The following is a 15,206-nucleotide window of genomic DNA, read 5'->3' on the forward strand; positions in this document are numbered from 1 at the left end:
AACCACCATTTTGGTTTTGAAACCACTGCCTGATATATTTTGTAGATGTAATAACTATTCCTATACATTTTTATCTATTGACGAGGATCATATTCTTTTAGTATTAAGCTACTGATGTCATATTTTGAAGAATTTGAAAAAATAGTTCTTCATTTCATATGGAACCAGAAAAAACTCCAAATAGCCAATACAATTTTATGAAATAAAAGCAAGTCTGAAGACATCATGTTAATAGATGTCAGATTATACTACAAGTCTATAGTGATCTACACAGCATGGTATTGGCAAAAAATAAAGACATAGATCTATGGACCAGAATTGAGAACCTAGAGGCGAAACCAGTTATCTGATCTTTGATAAATCAAATAAAAGCATACATTGGAAAAAAGAATCCTACTTAACAAACTGTGCAGGGAGAACTGGTTAGCCACATGTAAAAGACTGAAACTGGACCTACACCTCTCACCACTTATAATATTTCTATTTTTAATAGAGTCAGGGTCTCACTCTTGCTGAGGCTGGTCTCACTCCTGAGGTCAAATGATCTGCCAATCTTGGCCTTTCAGGGTTCAAGAATTATAGGCATGAGCCACATCCCCAGCCCAGGACAGTAACTTTTAAAAGCAAGACGAGACCTGTGATTGGAATGGGACACAATAAGGAACTTAATGACCAGTAAAATTCTTTATCTTTACCTGGATGGTCATTACAAGTAAGTTCAATTTATGATAACTCACTAGTCTATTAATTTGTTCTGTGTGACTTTCTGTATCTATATTTTATAAATTTTTAAGCTTAAAAAGATAAAAGACCATTATGAAAAGAATTATAAAAGTTTATTAAAAGAGATTAAAGATTTATAGAAATGGAGGGGGAGAGAAAGAAAGATTCAAAATATATGGACACTTGATTTATAACAAGGTTACCATGCAAATCATTTAAGAAGGAAGAAATTATTTAATAAACAGTTCAGAAACAATGGAAAAAGTGAAAATATTTCACATTATAATTTCAAATGGTATGCAAATTTAGATGTGCAAAAAGTAAGAAAACATTTTAAACATTTTTCTAATTTACAGTAGGGAGATTTTCTTTCTTTCTTTTTTTTTTTTTTGAGACAGAGTCTCGCTATGTCCCTCTCGGTAAGAGTGTTGTGACATCACAGCAACCTCCAACTCTTGAGCTTAAGCGATTCTCTTGCCTCAGCCTCCCAAGCAGCTGGAACTACAGGCACCCACTACAATGCCTGGTTATTTTTTGTTGCAGTTGTCATTGTCGTTTTAGCTGGCCTGGGCCGGGTTCGAATCTGCCAGCCTGGGTGTTATGTGTCTGGCGCTGTAACCACTGTGCTACGGGCACTGAGCCAGGAGATTTTTCTTGAACAAGACACAAAATAGTACTGAACATAAAAGAAAATATTGATAAATATAGCCATATTAACATTTAGAACTTCTGCTCTGTCAAAAATCTTGTCATGAAAAGACACACAGAAGACATTTGCAGCCCATATAACAAGTAAGATTTAGGACTGGAATATATAAAGAAGTTCTATAAATCAATAATAAAGGATAAAAACTCTATAGAAAAGTGGGAATAGATGTGAACTGACATTTCTCAAGATAGAAATCATGTAAAGTGAAAAAGTACATGGAAAGATACAAGGAAAAGAAAGTCAAGAGTATAAGGAAATATGACTTTAGAGCCACTAGATGGCATAAATATAAGAAATAGCTCAGTTTGAAGCAGTATGTGTATGTAAAATAAGAGGAATGTGTATAAGCTGCTGGTGGCAGTTTCAGTTAGCAATGGTTATTTTGGAAAACAATTAGGCATTGCTTTATAAAGTAGAATATTTGCATATCTTACATCCATAAAATCTTATTTCTAAAGAAAATTTTGAATATATTTACCAGGAAAATACATAAGAATGCTCAAAGTAGTATTGTTTATAGTATCAAAATACTAGAAATAATCCTAATGCGAAAAGCAAAGTTCTAAAATGGCTAACAAGGTTCTCACCCTTTTTCAGATTCCACATATGAATGGAATCTTGCAATATTTTTCCTTCTGTTTGGCTTATTTCACTTAACATAATGTCCTCACATTCATCTGTATTGTCACAATGACAAGATTTTGTTCTTTTTTTTAAGGATCAATAGAATTCCATTGTGTATATATATATATCACATTTTAATCCCTTCCTTCGTCTGTTTATGGTTATATTGGTTGATTCCATGACTTGGCCATTGTGAATAATGCTGCCATAAACATGGAGAGTACAGATATCTCTTCAACATACAGATTTCACTTCCTTTTGATATATACCCAGCAGTGAGATTATTAGATTGTATAATAATTTCATTTTTAAGTTTTTGAAGAACGTCCATACTGTTGTCCATAATGGTTGTACTAATTCCCACCAACAGTGGGTAACAGCTCTTTTTCCCAAATCCTCACCAGCATGTTATTTTTGTCTTTTTGATAATAGTCATTCTAATTGGAGTGAAGTCATATTTTATTGTGGTTTTGATTTGCATTTCCTTCAATGATATAAATCATTTAGTCATATACCTTTTCACCATTTGGATGTCTTTTTTTTTTAATTGTTGGGATTCATTGAGGGTACACAGAACCAGGTTATGTTGATTAAATTTGTTAGGTAAAGTCCCTCTTATAATTGTGTCCCGCCTCCAAGAGGTGTATCACACACTGTGACCAGCTTACCCCCTCTCTTCTTCCCTCTCTCCTCTCTCCCATTCTCCCACCCCCAACCATGTACTTGGTCATCAGTTGTCCACATATTAGAATTGAGTACATTGGATTCTTGCTTCTCCATTCTTGTGATGCTTTACTAAGAAGAATGTGTTTCAGCTCCATCCAGGTTAATACAAAAAATGTAAAGTCACCATCTTTTTGAGTGGCTGAATAGTACTCTGTGGTATGTTGTTAAACCATTCCTGGATTGATGGGTATTGAGGTCATTTCCACAATTTGGCAATTGTAAATTGAGCTGCAATAAACAGTCTAGTGCAAAAGCCCTTATGATAAAAAAAAAGTGATTTGTTTTCTTCTGGGCAGATGCCCAGTAATGGGATTGCAGGATCAAATGGGAGGTCCAGTTTGAGTTCTTTGAAGATTCTTCATACTTCCTTCCAAAAAGGTTATATTAGTTTGCAGTCCCACCAGCAGTGTGAAAGTGTTCCCCTCTCTCCACATCCATGCCAGAATCTGCAGTTTTGAGATTTTGTGATATGGGCCATTCTCACTGGGGTTGGGGATATCTTAGTGTGTTTTTGATTTGCATTTCTCTGATATTTAGGGATGATGAGCATTTTTTCATATGTTAGTCATTTGTCTTCTTTAGAGAAAGTTCCATTCATAGCTCTTGCCCATTGATATAAGGGATTGTTGGCTCTTTTCATGTTGATTAATTTGAGTTCTCTGTAGATCCTAGTTATCAAGGTTTTGTCTGATTCATAATATGCAAATATCTTTTCCCATTCTGATGGTTGTTTATTTGCTTTGGTTGTTGTCTCCTTAGCTGTACAGAAGCTATTCAATTTAATTAAGTCCCATTTGTTTATTTTTGTTGTTGCAATTGCACAGCAGTTTTCTTTATAAAGTCTAACTTCAAGTGTTTTCCCCACAGTTTCTTTGAGAATTTTTATTGTTCCATACCTTACATTTAGATCTTTTATCCATCTTGAATCAATTTTAGTGAGTGGAGAAAGGTGCGGGTCCAGTTTCAGTCTTTTACATGTGGTTATCCAGTTTTCCCAGTACCCATTTGTATGTCTTTATTTCTTTGTTCGTCAGAGGTAGGGTCTCACTCTGTCATCTAGACTGAAGTAAGTGGTGGGATAATAGCTCACTACAACCTCAAAATCCTGAGCTAAAGTGATCCTCTTGCTTCAGCTTCCCAAGTACCTGCAACTACATGTATAAGCCATCTGTACAGATAGGGTCTTGTTGTGTTGCTCAGGCTGGTCTCAAATTCCTGGCTTTCAATGATCCTCCTGCCTCAGCCTCCCAAAGTGGTGAGATTAGAGCAGCATTTCTCAATCTGTGGGTTGAGACCTCTTTGGGGGTCAAATGACCCTTTCACAGGGGTCACCTAAATACATCCTGCATATCAGATATTTACATTATGATTCATAACAGTATTCCTTACCTCCTGCTCCTCAGAACTAAAGCCAACTTCAAATCATTTCAAATCCCAATTTCAGTTGAATTAAAGTGACCGAGGATTGCTAGTGCTCTAAGCATAGCTGGCCACCAGATGCAAATGTATGCCTTTGCTATACATACAAATTTATAACCAAGAGCCTCAAATTAGTTCTACAAATTTTCAAATACAATGTCTGGCATTCAATTGAAACAACCAGGGATATGAGAATGTAATATTTTACTGAAAACCAAGAGAAAAAACAACAGTAAGAGAAAGAGACTTACAGGAGATGCAGAAAATGTGGTGATCAGACTTGAACTAGCAAAAACTTCTATGGACTAATGTTTGTGTATCCCAGGATTCATATGTTGAAGTCTTCCCCCCTGTATGGATGTGTTTGGAGTGGGGACTTTGGAAGGTAATTGGGTCAGGAGGGTAGAGCCTTCATGAATGGGATCAGTGCCCTTATGACAACAGACATGACATAGACAATCTCTCTCTACATAAGGTAAGGATACAGCAGAAAGGCAGCTCTATGCAAATCAGGAAAAGGGCCCTCAGCAGAAAGCAAATCAGCCAGCAGCCAGACCTGTACTTCCCAGCATCCAGAACTGTGAGAAATAAATGTGTGTTGCTTAAGCCATCTAGTTTATGGCATTTCTTATAGCAGCCTGAGCTGGGTAAAATGATGATTAATATATCCAAAGAGTTAAAAGACGTGGATTTTAGCAGAGAAGTAGAAACTGTAAAAATGAAGGGAAATTCTGTAACTGAGAAATAAAATTAAGTTTTAATTTGGTTTAACAGCATATTAGAAACAAAGATGAAAGAACCAGTAAACTAGAATATAAATCAGAAGAAAATATACTGAAGTGTAGAGAAAAAAGGATGAGAAATACAGAAAAAAGCATAAGTGTTCTATGCTTGTTGAATGAGAAAACAGAGCAAGTATTTTTTTTTTTTTTTTATGACAGGGAATACTTTATTCAAAACCGACGAGAGAAATGGAAAGCTTGGGTCTGTAACAAAGCATTCATGTTGTAAAGCATAGGTCAGTAATTGCTACATATGAATTCACTGATCAGACCACAACTTTTTAATGTTTAAAATAGAATAAACTTCCCTGTAAAAGCAGCACCTTTGTGACATTTTAACTTTAGTATTCTTCTCCTTCTTCCTCTCCCTCTCCTTCAACAGAATCCACACCAACCTCCTCATAATCCTTCTCAAGGGCAGCCATGTCCTCACGGGCCTCAGAAAACTCTCCTTCCTCCATCCCTCACCCACGTACCAGTGAACAAAGGCACGCTTGGCATACATCAGGTCAAACTTGTGGTCCAGGCGAGCCCAGGCCTCAGCAATGGCTGTGGTGTTGTTGCTCAGCATGCACACAGCTCTCTGCACCTTGGCCAGGTCTCCACCAGGTACCACAGTGGGGGGCTGGTAATTGATGCCAACCTTGAAGCCAATGGGACACCAATCCACAAACTGGATGGTACGCTTGGTCTTGATGGTGGCAATGGCAGCATTGACATCTTTGGGGACCACATCACCACGGTACAACAGGTAGCAAACCATGTATTTACTGTGGCGAGGGTCACATTTCACCATCTGGTTGGCTGGCTCAAAGCAAGCATTAGTGATCTCTGCTACAGAAAGCTGTTCATAATAGGCTTTCTCAGCAGAATCACCGGGGCATATGTGGCCAGAGGGAAGTGGATGCGGGGATAGGGCACCAGGTTGGTCTGGAATTCTGTAAGGTCAACATTCAGGGCACCATCAAATCTGTGGGAAGCAGTGATGGAGGACACAATTTGACCTATCAACCTATTCAGGTTAGTTTAGGTTGGGGGCTCAATATCAAGGTTTCTACGACAGATGTCATAGATGGCCTCATTGTCTACCATGAAGGCACAATCAGAGTGCTCCAGGGTGGTGTGGGTAGTGAGGATGGAGTTGTAGGGCTCAACTACAGCTGTGGAAACCTGGGGGGCTGGGTAAATGGAGAATTCCAGCTTAGACTTCTTGCCATAATCAACAGAGAGGCGTTCCATCAGCAGAGAGGTGAACCCAGAACCAGTTTCCCCACCAAAGCTATGGAAAACCAAGAAGGCCTGAAGACCTGTGCACTGGTCAGCCAGCTTGTGAATTTGGTCTAAGACGAGGTCAATGATCTCCTTGCCAATGATGTGGTGCCCGCGGGCATAGTTATTGGCAGCATCTTCCTTGCCTGTGATGAGCTGCTCAGGGTGGAAGAGCTGACGGTAGGTACCAGTGCGAACTTCATCAATGACTGTGGGTTCCAGGTCTACAAACACTACCCTGGGCACATGCTTGCCAGCACCTGTCTCACTGCAGAAGGTGTTGAAGGAGTCATCTCCTCCCACAATGGTCTTGTCACTTGGCATCTGGCCATTGCCGTGTTCCAGGCAGTAGAGCTCCCAGCAGGCATTGCCAATCTGAACACCAGCCTGGCCAACGTGGATGGAGATGCACTCACGCATGGTTGCTGCTTTGCAGCTGCCGAGCAGATGGCCACAGAGCAAGTATTATGCTTTCTCCCTTACAAATGACTTTTCACCTCATTTTTTGCCATAACACTAACTTTGTCAAACAAAATACCTAAATTTGATAAGCAAAAATCAAGAATAATTTACCATAGTAGCACCATAAAGAAAGTTTCTGGACTAAACAGCAAGCCCATGCTTCAGAGGGAGAAAGGGAGAAATCAACATTATAAAAAGAACATATAACCTGAAAACTTATGTGGTTTTGTGTTTTTGTTGTTTGTTTACCTTTCCCGAGGTGGTTGTTGAAGTTTTTCGAGTTTTACTGCAGGTGGTGGGTTGGGGGACTGCACAGTTGGTGTCCCAACAGTAACATTCAGGTCTGGAGATAAGAATGCTGGATACTCTACAGGCTGTGGCATAATAACATTTCTACAAATAGTAATAAAATTAAATATTGAAATTATACAAAAGTCCACTTCTAAAATCACTAGCAACTATCACTTTTGAACACTTCTCTCAGCTTATCTATCCACCTTGGGCCATTAGAAGAAAGAGGTAGAAAGGAGACAAGAGTCAGAAATCCAGGGAGAAGTACTTTCTTGATTTATCTTCACTACTAAGATCACGGGCAGCAGGATGGGACAGGAGAGAAGAGCCTGACGTTCTAATGAGGAATAGAAAGTATTTTTTGAGACAGAGTCTCACAGTCACCCTGGGTAGAGTGCTATGGCATCATAGCTCACAGTAACCCCAAACTCTTAGGCTCAAGTGACCCTCCTACCTCAGCCTCCTGAATAGCTGGACTGTAGGCGCCTGCCATATTGCCTGGCTAATTTTTCCCTTTTTAGTAGTGAGGGAGTCTCGCTCTTGCTCAGGCTGGTAATGAACTCTTGAGCTCAGGCAATCTGCTTGCCTCAGCTTCCCAGAGTGCTAGGATTACGGTGAGCCACGGTGCCCAGCCAAGTAGAAAGTATTTGAACCCAGACCTTTCTCCCAACTTTTAGACTCAAATCTCTATCTCATAAGTATTTCATTTTTTTAAATCTAGTAATTCTTTGGAATATATTTTGTTCTAGGCACTGTGTTCATTATCCCATTCACTTTTACATTATCTCATGTATATTATCCCATTCACTTTTCACAGCAAACCTATGGAACGAGAATTATGAGATCCCAGTTTAAATATAACAAAGCTAGGGTTAAAGGGCTAGCCACTTCTCCCAAGGTCTTATAGCTGGTAAATGGCAGAGCTACCATTTGAACATAGTCTCTTTGACTATGAAGTTCATATTCTTAAACACCATTCTTTACTATGCATAGTGCTAAGTACCTTAAACTCAACATGTCCAAAACAGAACTCACCATTTCTACCTAATGTGATACAACTATCCTGCACACAACCTTCTGCTTTCCCAGAAAAGGATAAAGTTCTTCAATTATGTTTACTCTTCTCCTTAATATCTCAAAATGTAAATACTATGTTGTAAAGTTAACAATACTTAAATACTATGATATAAAGTCAGTATATCTTATGTTAACACAAGGGGATAAGAGAGGGAAGAAAACAAAAATCTCTGCATGTATATACAGATACATGAATATATTCATAACAAAATAAGGAGAAAATACTCAGAATTATAGTCCTTGTTTCTGGAACTGGCCATAGCTCGTATTTATAACTACCTTCTCCCATCACCCTACTCTGTATTTCCTTTGCCTTCAGCATTAATCTCACCTAGTGGCATGATCCAAACCTTCATTCCTTAAGTGTCTAGCAGGGGTCCTCAAACTGTGGCCCATGGGCCACATGAGGTGGTGTGATTATATTTGTTCCTGTTTTGATTTTTAATTCTAAATAAGATATGTGCAGTGTGCATAGGAATTGTTCATAATTTATTTTTTAAACTATAGTCCGGCCCTCCAACGGTCTGAGGGACAGTGAACTGGCCCCCTGTTTAAAAAGTTTGAGGACCCCTGGAGACTATGAGAAGATCTGCCTTACTCAGATTTTTCTAATTTTCCATTTAAACCTTAATCACAGGGCATGGTAATTTTAAGAGATGCCCTAAAGCAGCAGTTCTCAACCTGTGGGTCGCAATCCACAGGAACTATATTAAAGGGCCACTGCATTAGGAAGGTTGAGAACCACTGCCCTAAAGGATTTCCTATATTCCAGACACACTCTCCCTTAGGTCCATTGTGGTTCAATTTCCCCTTGGTGGTCAGGATCAATTGCCCAGCCAGTGCAGTAATTCCTATCTCTGCCTGTTGATTCAGAAGCATAAGGAACTCAAAAGTGGCAAGGTGGCATTCCTAACTTCCAATTCAGTGAAACCATTGTGTCTCCTCTTGGAAGCATTCCTCCCTTTGGAACTAAGACCTCTCTCTATAGTTCAGAAGAAGATAAAGGTGCAGGAAAAGGGAACAAATTTTTATTACCAAATATCACCATAAAGTTGCCATATGTAGGGAAAATGGTAAATTGTAGCTACATGTACCTTTATTTATAAAATAATCATTACAAAATTTTACAAAGAGAATGTAGAGAATATTTTGTAAAATTTTGTAATGAATATTTTTGTACATAAAGGTACATTTAGCTACAATATTCTATTTTCTCTCTATATAGCAACATTATGGGCAACTTTTCGGATGCCCTGTAGATCATTAGAGGTAATATTGAGTGGTGCAACTCTCATTTCCACCTCTTGATTTATGGACCCCTGGTTATAAGGGAAAAAGCACATTATATTGGTCACTAATTCAGAGCATATACAACCTTGCCCCAACTCTCCAAGTGCCACCTAGCTGGAAAAAGCCATTCCACACTTCTACCCAGTTGCTTCAGAATGGTGGAAAAGATGGTGAGACCAATGAATTCCATGATCATGGGCTTCACCTGGTTATGAAGTGAGTTCCTTAGTCAGAAGAAATGCTGTGTGAAATACTATGATAATGATTAAGTATTCTTTAAGTCCATGGATGATAGTTTAGCAGAAGCACTGTGTGCAGGAAAGGCAAATCTGTATTCAAAGAAAGATCAGGCTTGATCACATAATACTATTTACATTTGATATATTACTGTGCTTGCTCAGTTTTACAGCTTAGTAGGTCAGGTAACACCCAGTTCATGATGGACAACTCAGGTTGCATGGTAACTTGGTGGCCCATCATTAAGCATTCTGTCTCCACTAAGTAGCAAGCCCAAACTGTTTCTCAAAAGCAGAGTAGTTATCTATGGGGGATAGCAAGGTTTTGTTCCAAAATCCTAAGGGCTGGCGTTGCGATTCACCTCCAAAGGCTCCAAACAGTATTTCTCCTGCCATTGATATACGTCAGGCAGATTAGAGCTGTTGAATCACAGGGCCTAAGTGGCAGTCTGGACCTGTTGTAGAGCCTTCTCTTATTCTGGGTCCCACTCAAAACTAGCAGCTTTTGGAGTCATTCAGTAAATGAATGGGCCAAAGTAACACACCCAAATTAGGAATAGGTTACATTCTGTATCTAAAGTGGTCCTCTAAGGGTTATATCTCATTTGTTGTAGGAAAAGCCACATCCAATAACTCATCCTTACCATAAAAGGTACATCTCACACCATCCACATCAGTGGAGTCCTAGAAATTTCACTGAGGTAGAGTGCCGTGGTGTCATAGCTCACAGCAACCTCAAACTCTTGGGCTTAAGTGATTCTTTTACCTCAGCCTCCTAAGTAGCTGGGACTACAGGCATCCACCACAATATCTGGCTATTTTTTGTTTGTTTTTCTATTTTTAGGAGAGACAGGGCCTCACTCTTGCTCAGGCTGGTCTCGAATTCTTCAACTCAGGTGATCCAGCTGCCTTGGCCTCCCAGTGTGCTAGGATTACATGTGTGAGTCACCATGACTAGCCCCTTACCACAGACTTTTTACTGATTCTTTGGAAGTAACAACTGGAATGGTGCAGAGGTAGAGATAATATTTCCAGACTATAGAGCAGAAAACTGACAACTGTCAGACACTGATCTTAAAAGTCTTTCACCAGGCAGTGCCTGTGACTCAAAGGAGTAGGGTGCTGGCCCCATATGCCAGAGGTGGTGGGTTCAAACCCAGCCCTGGCCAAAAACTGCAAAAGAAAAAAAAAAGTCTCTTGCCTTTTTTCCCAAAAGGGGTATCTCTCTGGCCCATGTTCCTCATCAGGTTACCTTTCCCTTCCCTCTGTCAGCCATGAATTTGGTATTCCCTCTCACTTTTTTTTTTTTTTTTTTTTTTAATTTTTTTTTTTAATCTTTTTTTTTTTTTTTATTGTTGGGGATTCATTGAGGGTACAATAAGCCAGTTACACTGATTGCAATTGTTAGGTAAAGTCCCTCTTGCAATCATGTCTTGCCCCCATAAAGTGTGACACACACCAAGGCCCCACCCCCCTCCCTCCATCCCTCTTTCTGCACCCCCCCATAACCTTAATTCTCATTAATTGTCCTCATATCAAGATTGAGTACATAGGATTCATGCTTCTCCATTCTTGTGATGCTTTACTAAGAATAATGTCTTCCACGTCCATCCAGGTTAATACGAAGGATGTAAAGTCTCCATTTTTTTTAGTGGCTGAATAGTATTCCATGGTATACATATACCACAGCTTGTTAATCCATTCCTGGGTTGGTGGGCATTTAGGCTGTTTCCACATTTTGGCGATTGTAAATTGAGCTGCAATAAACAGTCTAGTACAAGTGTCCTTATGATAAAAGGATTTTTTTCCTTCTGGGTAGATGCCCAGTAATGGGATTGCAGGATCGAATGGGAGGTCTAGGTTGAGTGCTTTGAGGTTTCTCCATACTTCCTTCCAGAAAGGTTGTACTAGTTTGCAGTCCCACCAGCAGTGTAAAAGTGTTCCCTTCTCTCCACATCCACGCCAGCATCTGCAGTTTTGAGATTTTGTGATGTGGGCCATTCTCACTGGGGTTAGATGGTATCTCAGGGATGTTTTGATTTGCATTTCTCTAATATATAGAGATGATGAACATTTTTTCATGTGTTTGTTAGCCATTCGTCTGTCGTCTTTAGAGAAAGTTCTATTCATGTCTCTTGCCCATTGATATAAGGGATTGTTGGCTTTTTTCATGTGGATTAATTTGAGTTCTCTATAGATCCTGCTTATCAAGCTTTTGTCTGATTGAAAATATGCAAATATCCTTTCCCATTGTGTGGGTTGTCTCATTGCTTTGGTTATCGTCACCTTAGCTGTACAGAAGCTTTTCAGTTTAATGAAGTCCCATTTGTTTATTTTTGTTGTTGTTGCAATTGCCATGGCAGTCTTCTTCATGAAGTCTTCCCCCAGGCCAATATCTTCCAGTGTTTTTCCTATGCTTTCTTTGAGGATTTTTATTGTTTCGTGCCTTAAATTTAAGTCCTTTATCCATCTTGAATCAATTTTTGTGAGTGGGGAAAGGTGTGGGTCCAGTTTCAGTCTTTTACACGCAGACATCCAGTTCTCCCAACACCATTTATTGAATAGGGAGTCTTTCCCCCAAGGTAAGTTCTTGTTTGGTTTATCGAAGATTAGGTGGTTGTAAGATGTTAGTTTCATTTCTTGGTGTTCAATTCGATTCCAAGTGTCTATGTCTCTGTTTTTGTGCCAGTACCATGCTGTCTTGAGCACTATGGCTTTGTAGTACAGACTAAAATCTGGTATGCTGATGCCCCCAGCTTTATTTTTGTTACTAAGAACTGCCTTAGCTATACGGGGTTTTTTCCGGTTCCATACAAAACGCAGAATCATTTTTTCCAAATCTTGAAAGTACGATGTAGGTACTTTGATAGGAATGGCATTGAATAGGTAGATTGCTTTGGGAAGTATAGACATTTTAACAATGTTGATTCTTCCAAGCCATGAGCATGGTATGTTCTTCCATTTGTTAATATCCTCTGCTATTTCCTTTCTGAGGAGTTCATAGTTTTCTTTATAGAGGTCCTTCACCTCCTTCGTTAGGTATATTCCTAGGTATTTCATTTTCTTTGAAACTATGGTGAAGGGAGTTGTGTCCTTAATTAGCTTCTCCTCTTGACTGTTATTGGTGTATACAAAGGCTACTGACTTGTGGACATTGATTTTATATCCTGAAACATTACTGTATTTTTTGATGACTTCTAGGAGTCTTGTGGTTGAGTCTTTGGGGTTCTCTAAGTATAAGATCATGTCGTCAGCAAAGAGGGAGAGTTTGACCTCCTCTGCTCCCATTTGGATTCCCTTTATTTCCTTGTCTTGCCTAATTGTATTGGCTAGAACTTCCAGCACTATGTTGAATAGTAAAGGTGACAGAGGACAACCTTGTCTGGTTCCAGTTCTAAGAGGAAAAGCTTTCAGTTTTACTCCATTCAGTAAAATATTGGCTGTGGGTTTGTCATAGATAGCTTTGATCAGTTTTAGAAATGTGCCACCTATGCCTATACTCTTCAGTGTTCTAATTAGAAAAGGATGCTGGATTTTATCAAATGCTTTTTCTGCATCTATTGAGAGGATCATGTGATCTTTATTTTTGCCTCTGTTAATATGGTGGATAACGTTTATGGACTTGCGTATGTTGAACCAGCCTTGCATCCCTGGGATGAAGCCTGCTTGATCATGATGAATGACTTTTTTGATGATAAGCTGTAATCTATTGGCTAGGATTTTGTTGAGAATTTTTCCATCTATATTCATGAGTGAGATTGGTCTGAAATTCTCCTTTTTGTTTGGGTCTTTTCCTGGTTTTGGTATCAGGGTGATGTTTGCTTCATAGAATGTGTTGGGGAAGATTCCTTCTTCCTCAATTTTTTGGAATAATTTCTGCAGTACAGGAATAAGCTCTTCCTTGAAGGTTTGATAGAATTCTGGAGTGAAGCCATCTGGACCAGGGCATTTTTTAGTTGGAAGCTTTTTTATTGTTTCTTTGATCTCAGTGCTTGAAATTGGTCTGTTCAGGAGGTCTATTTCTTCCTGGCCAAGTCTAGGGAGAGGGTGTGATTCCAAATATTGATCCATTTCCTTCACATTGTCAAATTTCTGGGCATACAGTTTCTGGTAGTATTCAGAGATGATCTCTTGTATCTCTGTGGGATCAGTTGTTATTTCCCCTTTATCATTTCTGATTGAGGTTACTAGAGATTTTACTTTTCTATTTCTAGTTAGTCTGGCCAATGGTTTATCTATTTTATTTATTTTTTCAAAAAACCAACTCCTTGTTTCATTAATTTTCTGAATGATTCTTTTGTTTTCAATTTCATTGATCTCTGATTTGATTTTGGAGATTTCTTTTCTTCTACTGAGTTTAGGCTTAGATTGTTCTTCTTTTTCCAATTCCATAAGGTCTCTTGTGAGATTGTTGATGTGCTCTCTGTCTGTTTTTCGAATGTAGGCATCTAAAGCGATGAATTTTCCTCTCAAAACTGCTTTTGCAGTATCCCACAGGTTTTGGTAGCTTGTGTCTTCATTGTTGTTATGCTTAAGGAAGTTAGTGATTTCCTGTTTGATTTCTTCCTGCACCCATCTGTTATTCAACAGAAGATTGTTTAATTTCCATGCCTTTGGATGGGGTCGAGCATTTTTGTTAGAGTTGAGTTCCACCTTTAGTGCCTTATGGTCTGAAAAGATACAAGGTAAAATTTCAATTCTTTTGATTCTGTTGATATTTGTTTTGTGTCCCAGGATATGATCAATTTTGGAGAATGTTCCATGGGGTGATGAGAAGAATGTATATTCTTTATCTTTGGGGTGGAGTGTTCTATATGCGTCTATCAAGCATAATTGTTCTAGGGTCTCATTTAAATCTCTTATATCTTTGTTTAATTTCTGTTTAGAGGATCTGTCCAGCTCTGTAAGAGGTGTGTTAAAGTCCCCTGTTATGATGGTATTATCAGATATCATATTGCTCAGACTGAGTAAGGTCTGTTTCAAGAATCTGGGAGCATTTAAATTTGGTGCATAGATATTTAGAATTGAAATGTCTTCTTGTTGTAGTTTTCCCTTGACCAATATAAAGTGACCATCTTTGTCTTTTTTGACTTTAGTTGCTTTAAATCCACATGTATCTGAAAATAAGATTGCAACTCCTCTTTTCTTCTGAATTCCATTTGCCTGAAAAATTGTCTTCCAACCCTTGACTCGGAGCTTTAATTTGTCTTTTGAAGCCAGGTGTGTTTCCTGCAGACAGCAAATGGATGGCTTGTGTTTTTTAATCCAGTCAGCCAATCTATGTCTCTTCAGTGGGGAATTCAAACCATTAACATTTATGGAGATAATTGATAAGTGTGGTAGTATTCTATTCGTCTTATTTTGTGAGAGTCCATTGCTTAGTTTTATCTTTTGCATCAGTGTGGAGGTTAGGTTCTGTCCTTTAATTTCTGAGTTCTTACTTTGCTGCTGATCCATTGTGGTGGTCAGTGTGCAGAACAGGTTGAAGTATTCCCTGTAGAGCTGGTCTTGTTGTGGTGAATTTCCTCAATGTTTGTATATCCGTAAATGATTTGATTTCTCCATCAATTTTGAAGCTTAGCTTAGCAGGGTACAGAA

The 15,206-nt window shown here is 38.8% G+C and overlaps 1 protein-coding gene and 1 pseudogene across 2 annotated transcripts in view; both read right to left on the reverse strand.

The window, feature by feature from the left end:
* Positions 1–15,206, reverse strand: part of C2CD6 (C2 calcium dependent domain containing 6) — a 216,480-nt gene that overhangs the window by 125,064 nt on the left and 76,210 nt on the right. Inside the window, 1 exon segment of the mRNA XM_053597422.1 lies at positions 6,964–7,107. Coding sequence (XP_053453397.1) covers positions 6,964–7,107 — 144 coding nt within the window.
* On the reverse strand, positions 5,325–6,698 carry LOC128590176 (tubulin alpha-1A chain-like; annotated as a pseudogene). Its single transcript, XR_008381236.1, has one exon. The product of XR_008381236.1 is annotated as a tubulin alpha-1A chain-like (transcript).

This window comes from Nycticebus coucang, chromosome 7 (assembly GCF_027406575.1).
Source record: "Nycticebus coucang isolate mNycCou1 chromosome 7, mNycCou1.pri, whole genome shotgun sequence".
In the NCBI taxonomy this organism is placed as follows: Eukaryota; Metazoa; Chordata; class Mammalia; order Primates; family Lorisidae; genus Nycticebus; species Nycticebus coucang.